The sequence below is a fragment of the Castor canadensis genome, chromosome 7, assembly GCF_047511655.1.
Source record: "Castor canadensis chromosome 7, mCasCan1.hap1v2, whole genome shotgun sequence".
NCBI classification, from domain to species: domain Eukaryota; kingdom Metazoa; phylum Chordata; class Mammalia; order Rodentia; family Castoridae; genus Castor; species Castor canadensis.
This window is the reverse complement of record NC_133392.1, coordinates 149,920,034-149,947,596: the sequence shown is the minus strand read 5'-3', so window position 1 is coordinate 149,947,596 and position 27,563 is coordinate 149,920,034. Positions and strand designations below refer to the sequence as shown.

At 52.2% G+C, this 27,563-nt stretch overlaps 1 protein-coding gene across 4 annotated transcripts in view; it reads left to right on the top strand.

Moving 5' to 3' along the window:
- The window catches only part of Igsf21 (immunoglobin superfamily member 21), a 214,012-nt gene extending 186,673 nt beyond the window's left edge, over window positions 1–27,339 (top strand). For all 4 annotated transcript variants that reach the window (XM_074081196.1, XM_074081197.1, XM_074081195.1 and 1 more), the window contains 6 exons: window positions 13,517–13,632; window positions 16,290–16,764; window positions 25,392–25,477; window positions 25,751–25,943; window positions 26,303–26,341; window positions 27,118–27,339. In XM_074081196.1, the coding sequence (XP_073937297.1) occupies window positions 13,517–13,632; window positions 16,290–16,764; window positions 25,392–25,477; window positions 25,751–25,943; window positions 26,303–26,341; window positions 27,118–27,191 (983 nt within the window). In that variant the 3' untranslated portion in view covers window positions 27,192–27,339. The remainder of the gene's footprint in view (window positions 1–13,516; window positions 13,633–16,289; window positions 16,765–25,391; window positions 25,478–25,750; window positions 25,944–26,302; window positions 26,342–27,117) is intronic.
- The last annotated feature ends 224 nt before the right edge of the window (window positions 27,340–27,563 follow it).

Sequence of the window (27,563 nt, the reverse complement as noted above, 5' to 3'; positions counted from 1 at the left end):
ATCTGGTAAGGGTAGAGGCAGCTGGCTCTGGGGTCAACCACTGTGCTTCACTGCCTCTAACTGGTGGTCCTCAGTTTCCCTACCTGGGTGTTACAGAAGCACCTCCCCTGGTGATACATGATATGTGACAGCCATATGGAGTCCATGCCCCCAGTGAGGGTTTTGGTGCCCCCAAAGCCCTCACCTGACAGGTGAGGCCAAAATGACAGAAGCCATAGGGAGCTCTCAGCCAGGCTGTGACATCACTGTCCCTCACCCTGGTGCTGGCTGAGGAGAGTAGGAGAGAATGGAGGCTGCAGCCTGAGTCCAATCCCACCTCCTCCAGGCTTGCTGTGGTTTTTCCTCTCCCTGCCTCAGTTTCCTCACCTGGAAACTGGGGGCAATGAAGCCTCCTCCTTCACTGGGCTGTAGGAGTGAACAAGATGGTGATTTCAGTGGACTGGAAGTACTCAGGCTGCATGCTCACATTGCAATGAGGGCAGAGCAGGCAATTAGCAGGACAGAAATGCCTGAAGCCAGCTGGGGACTTGGGCAGTAAGCACAGAAGCTGGACAGGAGAGACCTTTCCAGGCAGAAGCTGCAAGGCCTGGGGACCAATGGACAGAGGAGACAGATGTGGAGGTCATGGCTGGACCTAGCATTGGATGCAGATACTCCCCTGCAAAGGCACCAGACAACTGCGAGATCTCACTCAGCACACTGTGGCCACCAAGGCTGCAGGGCCTCCACAGTTCCTCCCTGAGGAGGGCACTAGATGGGCAGCAAGGATCTGAGATGGCTGCTGCACTGGGCTGCTCCAAGCAGCCAGAGAGGTGGCTGCGGCCCACAGGATTCATGCAGGAGACACTAAGGTCCTCCAGGATGGACACAAGCTTGTTCAACACCAGACACTGTTATCAGGAGTGTCTAGGGGCCTGGAAGAAGTATGTCCTCTCCCCACCTCCAGCCCTCCTGCCTGCCTGCCCACGGGCCTCCCAGCAGCTGAGGGCACCAGCCAAGAGCCAGTTCAGAGGCCAGACAGATGGATTTGGGGCTCAGATGAGCACTTTGAAGCTAACCAGGTCATCTAGCAAGGACAGTCACTCCCCAGCTTCAGCCCCAAAAGTCCGAATGTGCTGCCTGCCTCCTGGACAGGCTTCTGAAATTCTCCCTCCCTCCATTTCTGAGCATGGCCCTGCAAAGGCAGAGAGCCCTTGGGCAGGCCATTGTGTGCCTGGCACATCCCATCAGCTGACCCTCTTGTCCTCCAGGCGCACTTCTGGGCAAGTCCAGCCATGCCTGGCACAAGCAAGAAAACCTCAGGCTTCTCAGTGAGATCAGGGGACATGCTCAATGTCACACAGCAGTGAGTGGGCTGAGATTAGAGCTCAACACTGCTGGGAGCCAGAGCCCCAGGCTTTCCACAGCAGGAAGCTGCCAGGAAGACAGACTCACTCACTCGCTCTCTGAATGAGGGGCAGTAGGATAGCCAGATGGCCTCTGGGTCAAGGGCCCTGCCCAGATACCCAACCTCCTTGCAACACAGACAGTGCAAGATTGGCAGCACTGCCAGCCCACATTTCCAGAAGCCCAGAAGACAGCAGGTGGGGATGCAATCCTCATTTTACAGAGGAGGAAACTGAGTCTGCTCAAGAAGGGAAGGATAGGCTTTGTACTCCATGACCTCTGATTGACACTCCTCTTTCTTGGGGACCCACTTTGAGTGCAGTTTGAGTTTGGGTAAGCAACCCAAGGTGGCACGTGGAAAAGTGGCCATCTCAGTCTAGCAGCACACTCCATCCTGTGCTTCTTGTCCTTGGGGCCACAGAGCTGATGGCTACCCTCCCTTCTCCAGAACTTAGAGTCTAGTGGGGAGGCAAACTATTTGCCATTCATTTCTCTCACTCTCCACTCCTTTGATTCTGGCATTTGTAAGCACCAACTGTGTGCCTGATGTGGCGGAACAGTTGAGAGTTCCCGTCTCCCTCAAGGCAGCCACAAAACATAGACAGTCTTTCTAGTATAGGACAACCAGGGTGAATTTTGTGGTTACAAGTGCCAGACCTCACTCCAAGCACTTCAAACGAGTCAGCTCATTCGAGCCTCACAACACTTAGGAGGTGGGGTGGGCAATTCTCTTATTCCCCTTTTAATAAATGAGGAAACTGAGGTCCAGAGAGTTCAAGTCACTTGTCCAGGTCACACAGTGAGCGAGTGGCAGAGTTTGCTTTCAAACCCAGATGTTTGGGCTCCAGAGTTTCTCTACCACCATGGCCCGTTGTGCCCTCCTGAGCTAAGCAAAGAGGTCATCTGTTCCTTTGAATCATGCAGGACGGTGGCAGCAGACCCTACCCTACTCCTGCCCCAGGTTCCCATCACCTCCCAGGGCTCCCCTGTGGGTTCCAGAGTTGCATCAGCTGCCACCTCCCAAGCCCATGGCCTGCAGGTACATCATCAAACCTTGACAATGTTAGGTCAGTGGGATGCTTTATTCTCTCTACCACTGGGAGCAGGATTTAGTGGTGCTGGCAGAAGTGAGCAGCTCCCCTCCCTGGGACAGGCCCCTTAATTAAAGTGATATGTGGCTGCTGGACTGCAGTGCCCCGGGCCCCAGGGTGGAGAAGGGAGCGAGCAGGAGGCTGAGGTTCCTGTGTTGACAGAGCTGTATCAGGAGTGGGAAAGCCAAGAACAGGGTGTCTTGGGAGTGGGACCAGCAGCAGTCCCAGAGGACACTGTCCGAGAGACTTGATCACACCACCTCATACAGAGGGGGAAACTCAGTCCACATTCATGTCACCTCGCCCTGGGCTCAGCAGTCCTGACTGTGCACTAACTGCAGAGGATCCCTGCACTCAGTTTCCCCATCTGCACACGAGGAGATAGGGTCCCTCGCTCCAAGGAGCAAGAATCACAATGATCAGTTTTAGAAGCTTGGACTTATTATGAGCTTCATGAGCACAATTTTGCTTAATTCTCTCAGTGGCTGGTAAGGTGGCTATGATTGCTGTCCCATTTTACAGAAATGGAAACTGAGGCTCAGGGAGAAAAAGCAGCCTGCCAGATCACATAGCTAGCCCCTGTCCACACCCAAAATCTGACTTCTAGGTTCCCGGGGTTGACATGAGGGGGAGGGGTCCAGTGTCTTCCCCAAGGAGTCTGTGACTGACGGAGGAAACAGAGAGGGGCACTACAGAAGGAAAGGAGGGATGTTGGGGAGAACAAGGGTGCAAGCTAGGGATGAGGGAGTTTCCAGGAGTAAGTCTTCCTGGGTGTGAGGGAGGGGAATGATATGGTGGCAATAACAGCACTGACCTCTCGCTGAGTTTATTCACTGCTCGGCCAAAGCAGGACAAGGGCCAAACTACTTTCCATAATGCTCAGCACAGCCCATCTGGTCCATGTTACAATGATCCCATTTTACAGACAGGGGAACTGAGGACGGCGAGGTTGCCAGCTGCTAGATGGCAGAGCCAGGATACAACTGGGTCCTGAGACCTGCGAGGTTAAGGCTGTGCCCGGGCCTCAGAAAGCAGGGGAGCTGAGGCTCCAGAGCCAAAAAAAAAAAAAAAAAAAAAAATCTCAGTCCAATAGCTGTTCAATAAAGCCAGCAGAGTCACGTGCTGCTGTGGAACCTGGTCCATGGGTGTTCATCAGACAATGATCTGAATTTTTGTATCATGAAATGTCGAGGCAAAGAAAACGCATGACCCCCTTCTAGCCTGATGCCCTTCTCCAAGGCTCTGCCCTGGAAATTGCTTTATGAGCAGCCAGCGGCACAATGATTTACTTGCCCTCTGACTCGGGAAATCAATCCTAAAATGCTGATAGGACAGGAAAGACGGTGGCCGAAATGCCCCCTGGGAAATCGCTGAGCTGCAGGTGAGTGGGGGGGGCAAGCGACAAAGCAACTACAGCCCAGGTGCAATTCAGAAGGCCCACGGAGCTGAGCCCCTGGAGACCTGTGAATCCTGACTGTTGGAGAATGTGTGAACACTTAGCCATTGCCTGCTGCACCCCTGTTTAAACGGGGAAACCGAGGTCAGGCAGGGGAAGTCACATAGAGGCAACATCAAAGCCTCCACAGAAACTTCAGCCCTCTGACGTCCACTTGATGCTTTTGTCCCAGACACAGTAACAAGCTAAAAAGTGAGAACGGCTAGAATGTACTGAGTGTTCACTGAGTGCCAAGCACTGCACACTGTTGAGAGCTGGTTGTTTCCCTCCAGATCCCCAGCTACCTGGAGCCACTGCCTCTGCCCAAACATCACAGCCTGGGAGAAGGTCAAAATTCAAAACCCCTCCAAAGTATGGCTTTCACACCATGATGGTTGAAAAGTCCTACACGGAACCCTTCTCAGTCAGGGACTGTCTGTACTTCGCTCCCCACAGCAGTCCCACAGGAGACAGGTGCACTGGTTATCTTTGTTCTTTGGAGGGCAGGCACCTGCCCAAGAACAACCTTCTAAGCCAAGGGCCATGACCTTGGAGCCAGGGTTCCGGAGTCCTGGGGAGGAGCGAGCCTTGTTCTAAGCCCTGAACGCCAAGACCCTGTGCTTGGAGGGAGCCAGCTCTGCAGAAGGGACAAAGGTTTACGCGGTGGGGCAGAGAGAGAGAGAGGGGTCTGCACAGAGCCTATGAGCCCCAGCCTGCTGCTGTCCGGGGGAGACACTGCAGAGCAGGTAGGAAAGGAGCTGGGGGCTGCAGCCACCTGCCAGATCTTCCAACGTGCCTCCCCACGTGTCAGAGCCTCCCCAGCTTCCACCAGCTTCAGAGGCTTCTCTCATCCAGCTGCACATATGGCACCCAGTGAAATTGCCCAAGTGTGTAATACATACCTCTGGGGTATATTGAAAACATCCCCCAAGTCGGTCAGCCTTGCTGCTATTTAAAATGAATTCATGTCACAGCCCATAGATTTCTCTCTGCAGAAAAGGCACCTATTGTGGGGCCTAGAAGCATGGGCTCTATTGCCACATAAACTACAATGGCATGGGATTGCTGAGGCTCACACGTGGAGATCACCCACATGCTACCTCCAACCAGAAGAATCTGAAGGCTAGGGAGGGTCCACAAGGGACTGGTGGCTTAGGAGGCCAATCAGAAAACTTGGAACATTGACAAGCATCCAATCAGGGTTTGCTAGAAAGTTACACACCAGTCTGGGGCTTTGGAAATTGGGGTCTTTTGGACCAATCAATGCAGAGAGCCAGGGAAGCTCTGTCTGCTGAGGCTTGAAGAAGCTGGACTGACGTTCTCTGCTTCCCTTGAACCTTTTCTTCCCAGTCAGTCATCATCTCCATCACTGTTTGCTGAGCACCTTCTATTCACCAAGCCCTCCTCTGTTCACTTAACACTGTCGAGTGGTTCTTATTACCCCCAGTTTAGGGATAAGCCAACTGAACTTACATAGGTCAAGGCAGTGGTTCCCACACTTGACCTTGCATTGGAACCACCTAGAGGGCTGGTTAAAACCTGGTCAGCTGGGTCTGGAATGGGGCTCAAGAATTTGCATTGCCAAAAAGCAGCCCAGTGATGTGAATACCACTTTGAGAACCACTGAATTAAAAGAACAGTCTAGAAAATAGAACTAGAATGGGAATCAAGATCTGTGCAGGGGCAGTTGTTTCTCCATCAGCAGTAACAGAGCGGGATCTCGCTCCACCCACCCTCACACCACTCCCCCAGAGCACTCAGCCAGAGCCTCCAGTCGGGGTTGTTAATTTTATCTTCTGCCACAACAAAAGCACAACAGCTGGCAGGGGAGGGGCACGGCAGGGGAGCGGGTGCCGCCAGCCAGCTCCCGGAGGAGTGGATGATGCCCACAGACACTGGGCACCTGTGGGACTCAGTTCCATTTAGAAAAGCCCCATCTTAACGTGAGGAGGACCCAGGGCAGTGGGCATCCACACTGGCAATGACCTGGACCCGAGATCCCCACCCTTGCCATTGCCAAAGCCCAGGGACTCCCATGACCAAGCTCAAGTTTGGAGGGGAGCTGAGCTCAGCAGTGCCACAGTAAAGGGCCTTCTGCCGTCCACATAGGCTGAGATGCCACGTTTATCTCTCTGTTACCAATGGTGGCTCCATTTGGGGGCTTTTCCTGGATTTCTCCTCCCTCAGCTGCTGTTACTACTCAGTTCAATATTTAATTTTCGCATAAAATGGAGAGCTGCACTTCCCCACCCCACCCCCTCTTTATTTCCATTGGTGAATCTGCCTTCTTGGCCTAGGCTGGGAGAGAGGAGCCTGGAGGGCTGCGGGCAAGGGGGACAGGCAGAGATTTCAGCCATTCCTCACTGAACAGAGCCTGGAGGGCAGAGGCCTGGGTCCCTCCCACCTCATTCATGAACTCATTTGATAGACATTTTTTGAGCAAATCCTTGTGTACCAGGCCCTTGGGTTGAGACAAGATAGGAAGAAGCCAGGAGTGGTGGCTCATGCCTGTAATCCCAACTACTCGGGAGGTGGAAGCAGGAGGATCATGAGTTCAAGACTAACTGAGGCAAAGTTAGTGGAGACCCTATCTCAAAAACAAAATACAAAAGGGAGTGACTCAAGTGGTAGAGCACCTGCCTGGCAAGCCGGAGGCCCTGTTTCAATCCCTAGTACCTCAAAGAGAGACAGACAGACAGACAGAGACAAGGCGGGGAGGGGAAGAGGAGGAAGAGGAGGAGGAGAAGAAGAGTTCAAGTGCTCACTTTCAGGGGAGGGGTACAGAGATCAAGCATGCACACAAGTATGTGAAACAATTATACATTGTGAGGCAGCCGGTGAAGGAAGTACACAAAGTTCTGTGACAGAATAAAAAAAGGCAAACTTAGCTTAAACTGGGAGGTGACATTTGAGATTTAGATGAGCAGGGCCCAGCCATGCAAAAATGGTGAGGGGAGGACTTTAGGCAGAGGAAGCAGCAGATGCAAAGCTCCTGGGCTTAGAGTGAGCTCAGAGTGTTCATGGATCCAAAGAAAAGGGGGAAAGGAAAGAAGCCTCAGCGAGTTTGGAGCATGGGGATGGAAGGGGAAGGGAGCGTGGCATGGAAGCTGGACGGGGTGGAGGGGGGGACGGGGACGGGGACAGGGCCACAGCACTGCAGGATCTCGTGGGAACCCTTTCACAGACAGGCTTTCTGTTCCTCTGGGCTCAAACAATAAAGGACACAAACAGTAGTAGAGCTCCAGCTACCTCGTGGCTGCTTTGAAGAATGACAAAGTTCCGGCCCCCAGGGAGCACTCAATCTAGTGGAGAGACAGACGTGAACCTGAAACAGAATGACAAGCAGTGAGGAATACAACAAGCATAGAATGCTCCAAATACCCAGAGGTATTTAATACCCAGAGGGCTTAACCCAGCAAAATGCAGGAAGGCTGCCTGGAGGAGGCAACACCTGAGGCCAACCCTAAAGGCTGAGGTGGAGTGAAGCGGCTGAGAGCCAGTAATGGTTTGGGTAGAGAGGAGGGGGCAGGGTGAGAAGGGGACGTGGGCAGCTGCAGCAGAGGCTCAGTGGAAGAGCCAGCCACTCTCTTGAGCCCAATCTTAAGAGGGAGAGAGAAAGAGAGAAGAAATGGAGACATGGGACAAAAAGGAGAGGAATTAAAATAGGGAACCTGGAAGGACATTTATATTCACGTACACTTAGATTAAGAGGATAGTTTTCTGTTTTTGAAATACAGCATAATGACTAGGCGCTGATTGAAAAGGAAGGCAGTCAATAGAGCAGGCACGCTGAAAGGAAGAATGGATTTTTTGCAAATATTATTTATTTTGAACTTGTCTCTCCTGCTCCCTTCCCCTCTCCCAAACCTAATTGATGACCTCCCTGAGATAAGTGATGCTCAGAACAGAAGTGTGTTCAGCACGTTCGCACCGTGGTACCCAAGGAACATACACTGCTGGGAGGACAGAAACACCCCCCAACCCATCTCCCCTCCTCCAGGGAAGGGTGTGGGCAGTTGGAGAGGTGCGATAAATAATGCTTGTTCAGCATCGTACGTCCTCATGGAGGGCTTTTGTCCATTTTCTCATTTGCTTTTTCCTCTCAAAAGCCCTGGGAGCTGAAGGGTTGGCAAGGTGGGTCTTATTGAATCCATTTTAGAGATAGAAACACTGGTGCCCAGAGGGGTTGACTGAGTGGCCCCAAGTTCCACAGGATTTCCTGGGCTGGAGCCTTGGTTGGCCTCTGTTAGCCTGGTACAGTGGGGTGGGATGGGGGGGAGCTGCAACGGAGTCAACATCTTGGTGTGGAGGACTGCTAATCCCCGGAAACAGTAAGACACTGACTTCCCTGTCCACAATGCAGGCATTTCTTTCAGATCAGCTTGGGTTCCCAAGTCGCAAAGGATCACAGGATGATTTACAGAGCAAAGAAGAGCGGCACATTATCTCCAGAATGAGTTACGATGAACAAAACGAAGTTCTGCTTGCAAGACACAGACAGGCACTATTTCAGGGTTAATTTCATGAAACCGATCACCCGCCTGTTATGGTACTGTGTGGATGATAAGTGCCAAGTCTAAAATAACTTCAACTCCTGGTGGCCGTGGAACGGGGTGATAGGGGTTAGCTGTGACGTGCCGTGTGGTGTGGGGCAGGGCAGAATTAGTCATGGAAACTTCTAGCAGCAATTCTCTTCTCTTAAGGCAAAGTGAAAAGTAAGCTGGAAAGCCGGCTGGCTTGGCTGGGAATGAGGCGCAGGGATTGAGGGGAATTGGGGAATGGTGGCTTTGGCTTAACTATGGTGATAGGCTTATGGGATAGGGGTAGCCCTTCCCTCTGCCCAGGTCTGGTGATGTAGGTTCTTCCTACTTTTGAGATGGTGATGATGACAACGACCCATGTGTCCCTTCCCCAAGCAGAAAATGCCTGCTTGTGTCTCAGAGAGTCACTTCATATGAAGGGTGCCCAAGGGTATTTGCTCCCACTAAGAGCATTGCACAGGTGCCTCTGAAGGCTACCCTCAAAAGTCACGGAAGGAGGCGCCAATGCTGAGAGCTTGGCACACATGGGCATTGAGCTCTGTGCAGTGGCCAGAGCAGAGCATGAGCTGGGGGTCTCTACTGAAGACTCTTCGCCCTTATAGGCCACCTGGATCTGCTCTGTACCCAGCTGAGCACAGCCAGGTGGCTTTGCTGGGCGCTGCCCACTCTGGAGCTCGTCTTTGCACTTAGTATCATTCTTGCCCAGGGAGTCCCATAGACTTTATGTCTGTGTCCATGGCTGGTTGATTGTCTTGGGAGGGACACTGTTCCTGGGCTCAGCAGAGTATCCCAGGTATTGAGCACAGAAGGGTGCTTGTTTTCACCTTGGTCAGAGATTGTAACAGGGAAGGGGATGGCAGTAATGAGAAAAGGGATGGGATTGGAGTTAGGGATGAGAAGAAGACAGAAGTATGGAACTGGGGAGAGAGACAGAGATGGGGTAGAGGTCAGAACAGGAGAGGAAATAGAGGTAGTGTTAGGAATGGAGGTGGGACAGAGTGGGAGTGGGGATGGCATTGGAGTTGGGATGAGATGGAGACAGGAAAGGAAACCGAGAGGGGATGAAGGTGTGGATGAAGAAGGTGATGGAAATGATGGGGGTGAAGATGGAGGTGTGGTGGGGTGGAGAAGGAGATGCTGGTGCAGAGGAATGTGGAGATGGGTATGTGCTGGTGAGGAAAGGCAGGGGACCATGGTCCCAGGAAGCAGTAGCTGTGTGGAAAGAGCAGAGACGAGGACAATGAGAGCATGATAGTCATGTGTGGGATGGAGCATCCTCCAGCAGCCAGGATCTCCCAGGTGCAGACAGCTTCTTGACTGCCTGTACTCAGGGCCCTCCACCGAGTGACAGGAGGTGAGATGCAGAGTGACATTTTCCCAGGACACAGTATCTGGGAGTATGCTGATGGGCAGAGCGTGGAAAGCCCGGGCCGTTGGTGCTGGTTTTAGCAGCCCTGCCACACCTTTGTCCATACAACCGGGACCTGTTACTGTCTTACGAGCTTGAATAACTGTACATATTGCTCACACCTGCTCAGAAATGCAACAGGAGACAGGAACACAGCTCCCACTCAGGGTCTGTGTGGGTGTTGTGTGTGACTTGGGTGCAGATCTCCAGATCTGTGTTTGTGTGCATGAATGTGCATGCATGTGTGTGCACGTGTGTTGTGGAGGGGAGGGAGGAGTGCCACACTGTGGATAGGACCTGGCCAAGATATGGAAGGCTGGATGCCACTTGAGACTCTGCCATTGACTCGGAATATGACTGGAGGCAGATCTTTGCCTCTCTCTGACCTTAGTTTGCCTCTCTGTAAAATGGAAATGAAATTTAGGCCAGAACTGCCTGATAGAAATGTGATGAAAGCTGTAGGTTTTCTAATAAGCATATTAAGAAAGGTAAAATTGAAAAGCAAAGTTAATTTCAAGAACATATTTATTAAGCCAAGTATATCTGAAAAGTATCATGTCAACATATAATCAGTACAAAAATACTAACAGCATCTTTTTTAAATTTGAGTTTTGAAATGTGGTGTGCACTTTCCACTTCCAATGCACGTGAACTTGAACAAGCGACACTTGAAGTGCTCGCAATGCAATGGGGGCACGTGCCTACCGTGGTAGACAGTGCACGGCTGGGCCCTTTCTGGTCTCCTCACTAAACTGAACGCCCAGAGCACAGACCAGGATTGGTTCTCCAACCTTGGCAAGCAGCTTCAAATAAAGTTTGCTACCAAATTACAACAACCAGCCAACTTTGTATTGGGAGAACTTCCAGAACATTTTGCAGTACCTTTAATTCCATCTCAAAGGTAAGGAAACAGAGCCTTAGAGAGGTTAAGTGACTTGCCCGAGGTCACACAGCTGGCAACTGGAACAGTGAGTCTTTGAACATTGGCTTGTCTAATCCAAAGCCCATGCTGTTTTTTTCTGGCGGTACTGGGGTTTGAACTCAGGGCCTCAGGCTTGCCTAGGCAGGTGCTCTACCACTTGAGCCACTCTACCAGCCCTTTTTTGTGATGGGTTTTTTTCAAGATAGGTTCTCTCAAACTACTTGCCTGGTCTGGCCTCAAACCGAGATCTTCCTGATCTCTGCCTTCCCAGTAGCTAGGATTACAGAAATGAGCCACCTAACTCAGAGGCCACCACTCTTAACCACTGTCCTAAACTACCTACCTTATTAATAGTGGTACAAGACTGGTCTGTAGGTCAGTGGTAAACCACTTGCCTAGCACGCATGAGGCTCGGGTTCCATCCCCAGCACTGCAAAAATAAAGTGATATGAGTAATATTAATTAACATTGCTAACCTGCAATGCAGGTTCCTTATAAATATCACATGTATCCCTCTAAGCAATTCTCTAAGGAAGGTTCTAGGTGTCTGATCTCTGTTTGCTCCATGAGAAAGAATGAATGAGTGATCTGGTAGGTGCCACTTGTCTTGTTCTGAGCCTCCAGGATTCCTGGAGGGCAAACTTACCCTCCAGGGTAAGTTTTAGATTGAGGCTAGGTTTTAGATTGAGTTCTAACTGCCATGGTCCCTAACCTTGGAGGGAAATGGAACCAGCTAGAGGCACCACTTGCAGATCCTGAGGGAATTGGATCACGGGGCACCCATGGAAACTGAGATGTGCCAGGTAGGTAAAGTGGTTCAGGTGTCTAAAATCTGCAGTTAGGACCATATCAACAGATACCAGCTCCCCTTTCCTTCTGAAGGTTGAGTTGGCATGGCTCCCTGTTGGAATCCAGGCTGCCTGGCCTTAAATCCTAGCTCTACCTAGCCAGGCCAAGTCGCTTCACCTCTTGAGTTTACCCATCTGTAAAATGGGTATCCTCATGTACCCACCTCACAGCCCAAGGACGAGGATGAATAGAATTAAGACTGTGCAGAGCACAGCATGGCTCCTGCTCATTAATGCTAGTCCTTGTTGATTCTGACCATAGGACCCCAGTTTTCCATCGAGTTCTGGAAAAGTTAGATTGCAGAGTCTGCAACTTCTGGGTAATCGAAGTGTGTTGTTGCCTTTTTCCCTTCTTGGAGTTCCTACCCCCTTACCATCTGCTTCGTGCGAGCTTATACTTAATTACAACTCTCCAGGTGTTGTTCGGCGCTTCCTCCTGTTCATTTTGCCTCTCTTGCAAGCAGCATGTGCTGAACGAATGAACGAATGAATGGCTCCTACCTGGCTTCATTCCACTAGGTCTTAAAATAGAGCAGCCCATGCGTCTGTCGCCCACCTGCAGCCCGTGGGCCTCTCTACGCTTATCTGCTCCATCACTGGGCACCCAGCAGCCAGCTTCTGGCACCACGCCCAGCACCTAGTAGGTGTCAGGCAATGCTCACCGAGTTTAATTAAACCTAACTGGGGTGAAAAGCCCCCGCAGGAAGGCAAGGCCCACATCTTTTTGTTTTCCTCTTCTTCCCTGCTGCAAACAGCCTAAGGCCAGGGAAGCAAGAACTGACCGCTTTCACCTGCAAAGTTCTCGGAAGCAGCTTCCTGCTGATCTTGAGGTGGTCTGGGAAATCGCAGTAGAAATCAGAACAGTGAAGTCCTACTATGTGCCGAGCCCTTCAGGCCCATCAGCCCACGTTCCGTCCTGCAGCCCTATCTGTGATTTCACACACTGGAGAACCGAGGCACACAGTTTGGGTCATGTGCTCAAAGACTTGGGGTTTTATTGACCCTGTGTCCAGGTGGGCGCAAGGCCTTTGGCAGCCAGAGAGAAGGGAAAGGATGAGAACTGGTGGGAGGGCAGCAGCCACAAATAAGCCAAGTTCAGGAAAGAAAGGGGGAGACACTCCCGGCTCCAGGTAGCTCTCAAAGTCACCTGCTTTTCGCTCGATCCTGTCCCACCGAGTCTAAGCCACCATCCTTTCCAGCTGTAATTCACACTGTGTTTTCAGTCTCTTCAAAATGAACTCATATCATATCTGCTCCAGCTTAAAACTTTCACTGGCTCCCCACTGCTCTCTGGAGAAAGAAGAAAAACTCATAGCCAGTGGTGAGCTGGTCAACTAGCTCTCTGGGGGTTGTGGCAGAGGATAGAGGGTGGGAAATGCCCTGATTTGGAGCAGTTGCCGATTTTTGTGGTGTAAAGACACCCACTGTGACCTGTTTCAAGTAGGCAATAGTTTAACAGCTAGCTCACAAAATTTCTGAAAATGTCACAATCGGCTCCAGCGCACTCTGTGAGCCTTCTCCCCCATCACATTCTCTGTGTACACCCTGCCCATCTGTCCTGCTCAACCTCCTTGCTCTTCCTCCCCCAACCCCACTAGCTCACCCAGGGGCATTTGCACATGCTGGCAGCTGTCTTCTGCCCACTGCTGCTTCCTAGGATCACAGCATAAGTGTGGCTTCCAGCAGTGACTTCCCAGAGTGCCTCAGCTTGGGCAGGGTCCCCTTCCACACTGTGATACCTGCACTCAATACAAATGATATCCCCTGGAGTTGTGCAACATGGACCCTCCCCACCCCCAGCACCTGCCTGGGACCTGGCGGGGCAGTGAACCTTTCTGGGTCCTCCAGCTGAGTCTCTGTCTTCCTGTGCTTCCCTTTGGAGCAGCTCCGCCCACCTCCATCGAAGTGGTGGCTGCTGACTCACCTGCCCCCTTCAGCCGCTACCAAACCCAGAACTTCACACTCATCTGCATCGTGTCTGGAGGGAAGCCAGCACCCATGGTAAGTGTCCCTGAGCTCCCAGCCCTTCTCACCGGCCAGACCTCCTTACCTCCTGGCTTGTCCCATTGCAGGTGTCACCTCCATGCTGAGAGGGTGGTCTGCCAACCTTGAGCTTGATGCTGCCTGGGTCTCACCCTGGTCTCTCAATGGACCCATCCAAGCATCGTTGCCTGTCTTGTGCCCAGTCTCCTCATTCTGAGACCCCCCACTGATCCTGGACCTGGAGTTCTAGAGCCTCACAACAGGGGGAGCTTTTGGGGGAGACCAGCATCCAACACCTCCAGTTTCTGTGCAGGATGGGGACAAAGGAACAGGTCCCAGAGAGGGGAAGGGACTGGTGCACAGTCACCATGATGTTTTCCACAGATCTGGGACCTCAAACTGTAAGCTCACTGCTCTTCCTGGAACCCCACAGGGTATACAGGTAGCCCTCCAGGGGAGAGAGAGAAAAGATGAACGGGGAGGGGAGGGGAGGGGAGAGAAAGATGCGAGGAGAGAGGAAAGAAGGGCAGAAGAAGGAAAGGAGGAAAGAGGGGATCCAGCTTCTACAGTGTGGCCAGCCTCTCATTAGACTCCACCTGCCTTCTTTGGAAAGTGCTCAGTCTAGCTCATGGCATTCTCGTGGCCACTTGAAAGGCTGGTAGGAGGCAAGAAGGCACCTAGAGCACACCTGCACACCTAGTGGGAGAGTTCTAGTCCTGCCCGACTGATCCCGAACAGAGTCCACTCCCTGCCTCTGCTTTTCAGTCTCTGGGAGGCAGTGGGGGAACTAGGCAATGTCAAGTTTTCTCAGCATCTTTAGAAACAGCAGGGCACTTTGGGTCCAACTGGAAGCCCCAGGCGTACAACATTTAAAGCGAGGGGAGGACAAGCCACCCTCTCAGGTGCCTAAGGACCCCTGTATCCTTTGATCTCTCTCCTGCCAGGGACCCTCTCAGTCCTGACATCTGAATCCTCTGGCTCCCCGCCGTGTGAGTTTGACACATTTCTTGATTAGACAAGGGGTGGGGCCGGAGCAGAATACGGAGAGCTAGAGTCACACAGGTGTGACTGTCCCACAGGTGCTGCCATCAGTGGTGTGGCTAGGGACATAGGCAGCACCACCCAGGGCCCGGGACCAGACAGGCCCAACTGCCAGGAGCCTGGAGGCAGATGGCTGTGTAGAGTCCTGGTGGGTGGGAGAGGAGAGTGGGCAGGGGTGAGGTGTACAAGGACTGGGGGAGAACGAGTGGGATTCAGACACACAGGGGTTAGTACGGGGGCACCTGCAGTCCCAAGGAAACACGATAGAAAGTAGCTTCATAGTCACCAAATACTGAAACAAAACACGGCCCCCAATTCTCTCCTTTGGAACCCCAAGGAGGCCCCAGTCTCCCTGAATTCAGGAATGCTGATCCTTCCTCCAGGAAAGGAAGGCACAAAGATGGGGAAGGGGGTTCACAGCCTGGGGCCATGAGGGATCCTCCTCACCTGGCTACCATTTAAGACATACTCAGCTCTCTCTCTCTTTCTCTCTCTTTTCATATATATATATATATATGAAAGATCCCCATCTCCCCACATTCCAGGCATCTGCGTTTGTCTGGGACATCAGAACTTGAAAGAAATTCTTTGATATAAATTACAAACCTGCTTTTGAAGCACTTTTCACAAAAAAAAAAAAAAAAACAGGGAAGAGCAAAGAAAGGAAAAAAAAAACCCAAAGCAGGCTATGATGTGTATAAGAGATTCTTCAGCATTACAAACTCTGACAGATTTTCTACACCCCACATTTCATTTACCCCACCTTCTCCCACCTCCCTCAACCCACAGCCCCCTCCCCCATCCTCCCACCTGCCCACCCCCCACATCTTCTCCCTTCCCACCTGCGTCCCTGAGTGCTGCTTCCTGCTCTTCTCTTTCCCTGTCTCCTATCGATTTATTTATCTGATTTATTAAAAAATACACCCAATCCCCACAGGCCTCTGGGCACGTGTACCAAAATAAAAAGACAACAAATTAAATTAAATGCCGCCTCTCAAAACTGGAATTCCCCATCAGCAGAGAAAGGGAGAAGAGGCTTTCTCTCGCTTCATCCCCGCACCTAGCTACCTCCCACACGCACACCTGTTTTCTGCCTACCATCTCCAAATCTCCCTCCCTCCCTCCCTCCCTCCCTCCCTCCCTCCCTCTCTCTCTCTCTCTCTCTCTCTCTCTCTCTCTCTCTCTCTCTCTCACACACACACACACACACACACACACACACACACACACACACACCCTTTCCTCCTCCCACATCTTATTTACTCTATTTCCCTCTAATCCACATGCCCCTCCCCAGGTGTGCTCCAACCACCCCCTGGAGCTCCATGGCTGTTACTGCTGTGTCCAAAGCACCTGTCCCCCCAGGTAGCTTCATTTAAACATCCAACAGCCTCACGAAGTATTTTTATTTCTCTTTACAAGTGAGGCAGTTGAGGCGTTTAAAAGCGTCCCCAGTTGGTGGATGATGGAGTTGGGTGGAGCCTCGGACAGGACTCTGGCCTCTACTGTTCTGGCTCAAGCTGTTTCTTGGGTGCTTGAGGGAAAGGAATGTGGGGGCGGGGGAGATGGAGAGCCCATTAGAGGTCAAGGTCATTCACACACAATCTTTTCCAGTACCCTCGTTGCAATTTCAGGTGTATTTCAAACGGGATGGGGAACCGATTGATGTGGTGCCCCTGTCAGAATCGCCAGCTGTGAGCTCTGGCCCCCTCCAGGACAGCAGGCCCTTCCGCAGCCTCCTGCACCGTGATCTGGACGACACCAAGATGCAGAAATCACTGTCTCTCCTGGACACTGAGTACCGGGCTGGGCATCCCTATACAGAGCGCCCCTCCCGCAGTCTCACCCCAGACCCCAGCATCCTCCTCCAGCCCACCACAGAGAACATCCCAGAGACAGTTGTGAGTCGGGAGTTCCCACGCTGGGTCCACAGCAATGAGCCCATCTACTTCCTCCGCCACAGCCGCACTCCGGGCAGTGATGGCACCGTGGAGGTGCGCGCCCTGCTCACCTGGACCCTCAACCCGCAGATCGACAACGAGGCCCTCTTCAGCTGCGAGGTCAAGCACCCAGCACTGTCAATGCCCATGCAGGCAGAGGTCACGCTGGGTAAGCCCTCTGCAGAGCTGGCCAGGGGCCCTGGGAACAGTGTCCCTGGGCTGCTGGAAGCCAGGGAGATGGGGAGGAATGGAGTGATTGGGAAGTAGGCCGGCCCAGAGAGCAGAGTTGGGGTTCTTCAGGACGCTTGCTGATTGGATGGGAGAAAATGGGAGGTGCCTGGAGGTCAGGAACAACGGAAGTTACAGGGTTTGCTGGTGAGGGTCAGAGGAAGTGTGTTGGGTGGAGGAGAGGAACACAGAGAACATCAAAATCACTGTCAGGTGTTTTTCTGGGTGGAATCCAGGGCCAGTTGTGAGGGACAGTGCCAGGCAAGGTTTCAGGCTTGCTGGAGGAGGGTCAGGAATACCGAGAGTATGGGAAGTTTCATGGGGCTGAGGTCAAGGATACAGAGGTCATGGGAGGATATCACTCGGCCTGCCCTTCAAGTCCAATGTACATCCCATCCTCTTTGGGTCTGTGGGAGGTGGGAAACTGATGCCCAGGGCCAGCTCAGCCCCAGAGCCCAATCTCTGGGATGTCCCCAAGGCAGTGTGCCAAGAGCTGACTTCTGCCCCTTACACTCCTCCCAACTGTGTTGGAGCAGGGTGGAACTGTCTCCGGCAGGAATGTGTGTGACTCAGAGGGGGCTGTTTGCATTGACCGGTGTGCAAGGGTGGGGAAGAGCCAGTGGTCTGGATGGGTCCCTTTGCCCTGTGTTCTTTTGAACCCTGGCCTGAAGTACGCAGCAGCTCTCTGAGCCCCAGATGCACCGATTGTCCTCAAAGCGTTCGGAAGAGCCCAGGGGCTGTATGGAGCCACCCACAGCCTGTAGCCCAGGCCACCATGGAAGGACAGAGAGCAGTGACTAACAAGGGCTGGGACTGTAGCCTGTGTCAGGGGGTCCTGAAGGCTTCTCTGTTTTTAGCTAGATCACCAGAAAACCCAACTCCACACCAGGTACCATGGAGAAGGATTTCTTACAGACATGGTACTTGTGTACCAGGAGTGTGTGCAAGGCTCATCTTCAATTCCCACACACAGACAATTTCCACGCAGCCCCATTTTACAGACAAGTGGTGGAGCTCCTGGCTCTGAGTCACTAACTTGTTTGTAGCAGAGCTGAAATTTCAACCCCAGTCTGTTGGTGCCTTCTCCAGTTCCCACAGTGCCAGCCACTAAACTCACCAGCCCCTGGGCCCGTTGTCCCTGGCTGACTGTGAGGCTGGTTGCCTGAAGACCCTTTAAAATGGGTCTTTGATTCCCACCAGCCACCTGCCCACACAGAAGGCATCAAAGCTAACATTTATCAAATACCTTCTGTATACAGTGCTGTTGCTTTTCTTATATGAACTCATTGGATGCTCATGCCTGCCAGTGGGACGAGCAGTGACATCATCCCACACCACAGATGAGGAAACTGAGGCCCAGAGAGGTTACTTAAGTTGTCCAAGGTGCGCAGGGAGAATACAAAGACAGGTAGTATCTGCCTTAACCTCTCTTTATGCCTCCTCCTAGCCTCTACCTATCAGAGGCACTACCCATGGGTACCATGTCTGTCCTCATCTCGTTTCACAGAGGTGTCATGAACACACTGTTAAGGCCAGGCCCTGTGCTTGGTGCTGGGTCTGCCTGGACCCCTCTCAGCTCTCCCACCTGGCCAGCTCATCAGCCCTCTCTGGACTCTCCACCCCTCCCAGAGTTCCTTTCTGCCCAGGCAGAAAGTCCAGAAGCCTCTGCACTTTATCTGACTGCTTTGACCAAGAAAGCCACCTCCTGCCTCCCTGTGGCTTCCTGCGGGATGGCTCCGTCACCTCCACCAAGAGAGAGAAAGACAACGAGCAGACAGACACTTCAAAGCCACCAGTGAAAGGCGATTTTTCATGACGCTTTCCCACCAGAACAAGTGGCAGGGAAGCGCTGGCCTGCCTGTCTCTGCGTCCAGGTCTCCTCACCTGGAACTGCTCTGTGGACTCCAACACCCATCATCAGAGCCAGGGAAAGGCAGTGGGCCTAGGCAGTCGTGTCTGTGCACCCGAGGGAAGTGGGGATGTGGGGGACACACAGGGCCACCAAAGTGAAAGAACCTAGTTGGGTGGTAAATAATGAGACCCTAGGGCTGGCTTTCTATTTTACCTCAATTGCTGTCAATTAGTGACATTCTGGGCCCCTTATGTTCAAGCCTCAGTTTTCTGACCTGCAGAATGGGGAGAATGGTGTGATGACACAAATGCTCCAAGCACATGCTCAGAGCCCAGCAATGTGCAAAACACTTGGCCTCAGTCTCCCTGAAACCCTGCAGTGCCCCTGAGGGTTGGCTGAGAGTCAGTATTATTCCCATTGTGGAGATGAGGGACCTGGACTTCAGAAGGCTAGCAGAGCTGTCTGCCTCAAAAGTCTACCTTCCTAACCACTAAGCTGCACGGCCCATTGGTGGGGCTGTGTGAGGACACACCAAATCATCCGTGTGCCTGGTGGAGAGTGCTGTGAGCCGGAAGGTGGTGGGCATGTAATAAGTGTGTAATGCACCTGGCACAGCAGGTGCCCTGCACTCTAGGTTAGGCTATGGGACAGATGAGGTGACCTCAAGGTACAGCATCTAGCAAGGACTTTGAAAATCAGGCCATCAGGGGCCGGGGCTTGTCTCCCTGCCATGGGCCTTTGCTGCTGCCACTTCTGTGACAGGGATGCTCTCTGAAACCGAATGCCACCCCCTCCAGGAAGCCTGCCCCCAATCCTTCCAACTGAATGTACCTCTTCTGATTCCCCTCCCCCTCCACTGGATTTGCAACTGTCTTGGGAGCTGGCCCATTGAGGCCTGGTGGCCCTCAAACCCATCTCCATGGATGGGAATATGCTCTTCCTATTGGTCAAGCCATCGGCAGAAGGCCACCAACTTCTCCCATTCTAATCTTACATGCTATGCATCCAAGACATCCTCCAGCCCTACCATGTGGCCTCAGAATACATCCCTGACCTGCCCCTTCTTGTGGTCCCCCAGCCACCACCATCCAAGTACCATCAGTCCACCTGGACAGTGACAGTCACCTCCCAACTGCTCTTCTGCTTCGACTTCCCCTGTCCTGTTCTCCACCAGGACTGATCTACTCACAACATAGATCAGCTCATGAGTCCGTGCACACGGCCCCAGCCCTCTGATGTGGACAAATAGATTGACGGAACAGAGCCGAGCCCTGAAATAGACCCAAAGGCAAGAGACGATTGAATTTCAACAAAGACCTGAGGCTATTCCGTGAGCCAAGAGGAGTCTCTTTAACAATTGAACATTCACAAGGCAGAATTGGAGCTGGACCCCTACCTTGCACATGCACACCAGTTAATTTGAAATGAGTGATGGACTTATCTTTATGATGCTGGGGTAGCAAAGGTTTCTTAAAGCAGTCACAGAAAAGTCTACATGAGAATTTGAAAATTGGTCGAGTAGATTGAATCAAAGTTCAAAGCTTCTGCTCATAAGAGGACATCTTTAGGGAAATGAAAGGCAGACTGCAGAATGAGAGGCAATTGTCTCAATCCATGTATCTGACAGCATTTGTACCCAAATATATAAGGACCTACTAAATATCAGTAGTGAGAGACAACCTGCTTTTATAATGAAGATTTACAAATGGCCAGTAAACATATTTTTTAAAAGTAAACATATGAGTTACCGGAGAAATGAAGATTTAAACTACACTGAGACAGCATTTCTCAACTGGATAAAATTTTAAGACCTGACAATAACAAGTGTTACAAGAATTCAGAACAATCAGAACCCTTTTGCCTTGCTGGTAGGAATATAAAACTTAAGTGCTTAAAGTTAAAAACTTAAGTACTGCTACTTAAGAAAACTGGCAGTTTCTTAACAAAGACAAAAATACCTCTACTCTATGACCCAGCAATTCCACTCCTAAGTATTTATCCAAAAGAAATGAAAAATAAAGCCAGGTATAATAATGCATGCATGCCTGTAATCCCAGCACTTAGGAGGCTGAGGCAGGAGGATCATGAGTTCAAAACCAGCCTGGGCTACATAGCAAGACCTTGTCTCAAAATAAAAGAAGAATATGTCTGGAAAGATTTGGATGAGAATGACCACAGACTTATTCATGACATCGCCAATAAAAAACAAAACCATAACTAATTCAAAAGTCCATAGTTGGGAAACCGTATAAACAAATTTATGGCATATTTATATATCATGATTTGAAATGAATGAACTTCTGACAGGTACACCAACATGGACAGAGCTAGACAGCACCACGTTGAGCAAAAGAAGGCAACGAATAACAGAGAGCACACACTGCCTGAATCCATTTGGATGAAACTCCAGAACAAGAAAGCAAATCTCTCCAGAAATGGTGTCGTACTTACCTATGGAAAGTGCGAATTGGGACCATAGAGACCCTCTGGTTAGGGGAATGCTCCAGCATTTGCCTGGGATGATGGCCACACTTGTTCACATTTATTAAAATTCATCTGATTGCACACTTAAGAACAGTGCGTTTCGCTATAGCTACTTTTATCACAGTTTAAAAATACGTGAAGAGAGAAAGGAGCCCCAACCTACCTGACTGCCTTCATCTAAAGCTAGATCTCAGCTCCCTACCATGGCCCCCAAGGTGCTGTTCTGCAGATCTCCCCACTTGCTCCATCAGCTGTGACCCCCAGGCCCTGCTTCCTCTTATCTGTGTACGCCAAGCTCAGACCCATGCCTGTGAGTTCGCACCGGCTTTCCTTTCTGTCTGAAACCATCTCATCTAGGCACCTTCCATTCCTCCTCTGCTCAGGCTGCTGCAGGAATCTTCTACCCAGAAGGTTCTTCCTGGGGCACCAACTAACACAGCCTCTCCTTCTGCCCGCCCACACCTCCTTCCTGGCTCTGTTTGCCAGCCCCTCACTCTTCTCCCACCTGCAGATACGGTGTGTACTCCATATGGCTGGGTCCCCTGCTGGGATTTAAGTTGCATGTGGGCAGGACCTTCATGGGCCTTGTTCACACTGTCAGGGCTTGGAACAACCCCCAGCCTATTGCTTAGCAAGCACTTGCTGAGTGACGGATCAAGTAATATTTTTCTGGGTCGAGTGGAGATTAGGTAAGGCAGTGCAGGCAAAATGCTTAATAGAGTGACAGGCAGTAAAGTGTTCAGTACACACACACTACCTTTATTACTCACCGTCATGTTCCCAACATTGCCTTGCATCGTGAGTAACACAAAATAGGTGTGCAATAAAGAATTCGATGGGTAGAGCAGGTGAAAGAAGGGGTGGGGGAGCGTATTAGTAGGTTAATGGGTAGGTGTGTGGATGGGTGGGTGAATGGAGTATATGAGAGAATGATAGATGGCCGTGTAGAATGAATTCTTGAATGGATGATAGAATGATGGATGGATAGAAGGATGAATAGAATGAAAACTTGGAAGGATGGATGGATGCGTAGGTGTATGGATGGATGATGGGTGGATAGGTAAATGGATAGATGGAAGAGTGGTTGCTTAATTAACACCCAGAATTCCCTGGGGTACCCTAAAGGAGCTTTTCCTTGAGATTTCACTGTGATACCCTTGCAAGGACCAGGTTGCTCAGGACAGGTAAGGAGCAGAGCCTACATAACCAGACTGTTTTGCAGATAGGTGTCACTTCTCTTGCATTTCACATTGTGGGCTCATTGTCTTTTCTGTTATTGTTTTCTAAGCATCTCCTAAACACAGCAATGGCCGATTCTCCCCAGTTGGAGCTGAGAAGACATGACATCCAGGGAGAGGGTGGTCAGCTCCATCCTGGGTCTCTGGACTTCTGCTCTTTCTAGATGTCCAGGAGATGAGAGGAGTGAATGCAGAGAGGCTGGGAGCATAGCTTCTAGGAGCTTTCAACGCTGTGTTCTAGGAGCAGGCAGAGAGCTGCCTGGAGCTGCTAATGGGCTTCCTGGTTGTGGCAGTAGGAGAAGGAGGGTGATAGCAGCTGGCCTGGCTTCCAGAAGCAACATCTCACTGCTTCAGTGAGAGAGGGAGCTGGGGGCTATCTGCCACAAACACGCTTATCTGTCAGCAGCGGCCAGGATGGAGCCTGGAGAAGCAGGGGCAGAGAAGACCCCCTCCTGTGCCTTTCTGTGCTCCTCAGGGCCAGCTCCACTCAGGAAACCAGAAACAGGCAGCTCCAGGTAGCAGGGGAGGCAGTCCAGGCTGCCCAAAGAGACAAAGCTACCAGGTCAGCCTCTCCTCTGCTCCTGGGCTCTGAGAGCCATGTGCTGCCAGGTCCTGACATTGCTACTTCATTGCAGAGTGACCTTGGGAGAGCCACTGTCTGCCTAGAGATCAGTTATAAGGCCTGTAGAACGGGTTTCCTGGTCACCTGCCTCACCAGTACCAGGATGGTATGTGAGCCCCACAAGGGAGTCTAGCATATGCTAGACACCTGATAAATGTCAGTTCCCTCTGCTATCAGAGCCAGCAAGCTGAGGCCCAGGCCAGAAAGAATTAGATGGAGCCTTTAGAAAGACGCACAGTGAGGAAAGTGACCAGGGAGGTAGGGGTCTGTGGTCCTCCAGGCCCAGCCCTCTTCTGGCAAGGATGCCATTTGGCGCCCTCTGCTGGTTGAAGCTGACAGCGCCATTCCTATAGCATCTCAAACAGCTGGACAACCAGGTGCCAGCTGTCCTTAACCAGGGCTTCCCCTCTGCCAGTCACCTACCAGGCACCTGAGAGGAACTAAAGAAGGTGGGGAAGTTCCTTGACCTCTCAGAGCCTTCCTGTCCTTACAAGAAAAATCTCGAAAGACTGGGAGGTGAAATGAAACCACACATACACTGCAGAGGAGAGACCTAGCACTTAATATGCACTAGACATCACCAGCCAGCAAGGCCCTGGGTGCGGCTCAGTGGCAGAGCACTTGCCTAGCGTGTGCGAGGCCCTGGGTTCCATCCCCAGCAACAACAACAAAAAAGCCTTCTCCCAGAAGAGATTGGAACTTCTTGGGTCTCCCAGGCCAGCTCTGCGTCTTGCACACAGCTGGTGGCTGCAGCATGGGAAGCCACCCTCGCTTTCCCTGCCTCCACTCCCTCCCCTCGCTGCAGGCCCGGCCTTTCCCCAGCCCCACGAGGCACTTTAGATGTCTTGCTAGCCGTGGTTAATTAATAGTTCTTTGGTCTCATTCTTGGAGAATGGACTTGGCAGTGCCAAGAGCCCACCCACATCTGTTGGCTGCTTGTCTCTGAGAAGTGAGGGAGGGAGACGCTCAGGGAGCAGCTGGGTATGGGGCAATCCCAGGACAGCCCAGGGCAGGGGACACAGCTCTTCTCCCACTGCCACTCTTGGAGGGTGTGTGCAGAGTAGCAAAGAGAATGACACTCAGTCATCAGAGTTCCAGCCCCGTTGTGACATGTTCCTCCACCCTGGGAAGCTCTATAGAGTCTGTCCCCTGTCCGTCACTGCCCTGGCCGCCTCAGTGCCACACCCTGGCTATTCTCTCTGCCTGGACACTCTGACCACTGCATCTAAGGACACCACCCACTAACTGCGCACAGTACTGTCTCTCTGGTCCCAAATTGATTATGTTGGCTTGCTGATTGAATGTGTCCCCTCCTAAAGTGTAAGCCATCATTTGGCCTCTTTGCCATTGTGTCCCTGGCCCTGCTCCAAAGCCCAACATATTAGTAATTACTTGATAGTTACTGTTGGATGGTGAATGAATGGATGGATGGACAAATGGAGTAATCCTGGGGAAGAAAGGGAACCTGTAATTGACTCTGCTGGGGACCTGGGACAAGCCTCTTCTCTAGCCCTGGGACACCAGTGGCTTTTCCATGCCTGGTATCCACAGCTTCTTCTCTCAGGAGAGCAACCCCTTGGGTATCTTGTCTCCCCCAAGCATGACAGGATATGAGGAGTGAGCGGTGAGCAGGGAGGACAAAGGCTGGCCCAGAAAATAGCATGGTCTCCCCCAAGCTGTCCACCCCCTCCCAGAGATTGCAGAAGATCTCCCGTGGGAAGATCCGCCTGGTAGGAACCTGGATCAGGAGTCAGGAGACTGGAGTTTTGGTACCAATTCTTCCTCACTTATGTGACCTTGACAAACCACTTTGTCATTCTGGTCTCAACTCAACTGGGCAATAAGGACGATGGTAACAGAAGTCGCTTCACAAGGGTTTAGTGCAGAGGGCATTTTGGATATCTTGGCTGATCTGGCTGCTGGAATGGTCACCTCCCATTAGCACTGAGTTACCCCTCAGTTAACGTCCCCCCTCTCCCTCTGCAAGTTGCCCTCCTGACTCTACCATCCCCCATTTTCTTTGATCTTGTCATGTGTCACACTAGCAACCATGACTTGCCTTTCTCCTCCACTGATGTGTGAAGCCCACAAGTACAAGGATCATGCACCAGTTCCAGCCAGAACCTGACTCACTGCAGTGGCTCAGGGATGTGTGCGAATGAATGCAGATGCAAATGAATGAATCAATCAGTCAATCAATGAACTCACTGAGTTCCTAAGTGAGAAGCTGCAGAACCCATCCCAAAGATGCTGACCATTAGACTGGAATTTTCTCTTCCATGGGCCCTAACCCTCCTTTCCTTGCTAGCCAGCCCCCAACACACATACACACACCCACACACACCTCTGACCTGACCTTCCTTTTGCTACAGTTGCCCCCAAAGGACCCAAAATTGTTATGACGCCCAGCAGAGCCCGCGTTGGGGACACAGTGAGGATTCTGGTCCATGGATTTCAGGTTAATCTTTCTCTGGGCATCTGGGAAAGGGGTGGTGGGTGGGAAGGACACCGCAAGGGCACCAGACTCCCCAGAGGCACCCTATGCCCTCGCCTGGTGCCAGCAGAACTCCATCTGTAATGACGGGGGAAGGGTGGACACAGCTCGAGGATCGGGATTCAGGCACCTCTCCCAGACCTTCAGATGTGACCGTCAGGCCAGGCCTGCCAATGGCCCTTCCTCTCTGGAGGAATGGCTCCCCAGTGACCATGCTCTTCCCTGCTCTGCCAACAGAACGAGGTCTTCCCAGAGCCCATGTTCACGTGGACGAGGGTGGGGAGCCGCCTCCTGGACGGCAGCGCTGAGTTCGACGGGAAGGAACTGGTGCTGGAGCGAGTTCCTGCCGAGCTCAACGGCTCCATGTACCGTTGCACAGCCCAGAACCCTCTGGGCTCCACCGACACGCACACCCGGCTCATCGTGTTTGGTATGCCAGGCTCGGCTGGGGACCCACAGAACTACCCAGGGTTGGGCCCAGCTCAGAGCTATCTATCCCGGAGGAAGGGGCAGCAAGGGCCCAAGTCCCCTAAGTGTGCTCTGAGAGGGCACCCCATGGGGTGGCGGTGTGGTTCAGTGGTTAGAACGACAGCTGCTTTGGAGTCAGAGAAACTCAGGTTTAAATCCCAGCTCAGCCACATTAGCGACTGTCTCACCTCCCTCAGTTTCTCCTTCTGCAAAGCAGGCAGCCACCCCAGCCCATGGAGAGGCTGCTGTGAGACACCACACAGTGGGTGTTTGATAAAGGGCTGCTCACGCTCTGGTTTTGTTTTTGTTTCTTCCCAACAGAAAACCCAAATATTCCCAGAGGCACGGAGGACTCCAATGGTAAGTGTCCACCTGCAGATTTCTCCCTTAACATTGAGTGACTTTCAAGATTCTAGGTGCTCTGGTCCCCTCAACTGCCCATCTGCCTGCCTTGGTCCCGCCCGCCTCCCCCAGGCAGCCCACTGCCCTTCAGCCAGGCAGAGTTGGGGTCAGGCCTGTGTAAAGCAGAAAAGGGAGACCCAGCATCCCAAAGCAGTCTGCTGGGATGTAGGGAGTTAAATGTTCCCCCATCTTACGACCCATGTCATCGACAGCTCTCGGCACAGAGCCCCAGCTGCCATGGCCCCAAGGGGCCGTGTCCAACAGTGTCCAGAGTTGTGTCTGGGGTCCCGAAGTGCTCCACAGGACAGTTGGGAACAGAGACAGATGCCACAGCTGGGCCTTTTATACTACCTTCCCTGGGCTGCCCCCCACCCCCACCCCAAGGTGAGCCTCACCGCCCAGGGCCCAGGTGCTTGTTCCCAGGTCCCCTGTGCCCCCCACATCCACTAGCTGACCTCACGGTTCACCACGGAAGCTCCCACCCCTGCTGACAATCCTGATGGCCACCAGGAGGTCTGACCTCAGTCCCTCAGGCCTGGGCAGGGATGGGGTCACAGACCCTTGGTGAGGCAGGTGGCAGAGCTGGGGTCAGAACTCACTCCACCTGATGCTAAAGTCCAGCGTCTTTGCTGGGGACCTTTGAAGCTCCGCTGTCCCCAGGCTGTGTACCACTGTGCCCACCACGCTGCCCGTGCCGGTCTGTGGGCTCTGACACTGCTCTGCGCCTGGCACAGGTTCCTCGTCTGGCCCTGCTGGCGTCCGGCTCTCCCTGGTGCTCGCCCTGACAGTGGTGTTGGAGCTTACGTGAAGGCGCTGCCGCCCACCACAGCCCTGACCTTGGCAATTGGTTTTCATTTCTTTTCTAAACCATTTCCAGTCGTGTTCTTAGTCTCTTTCTGTCTGTGTCTTGGCTTCTTCAGTTGGTTTAATTAAAACAAATAGACCGATTTTCCCCACCTCGGTGCATGGCTCTGTGTTCTTTGCTCAGTAGCAATGACTGGCACCTGCTGGTGTCCAGTGTTGGATGGGCACAGAGTGAGGATGACAAAGGAGCCGGAAGGCCTGAGTCTCACAGGTGATGGATGGACATGCAGCGCCTGTCTTACTCAAATCCTAATGGTGGTGCAGGAGGTGGCCGGAGATTCTTAGGGGCCCACAGTTGCTCAGGGATTAATATAAC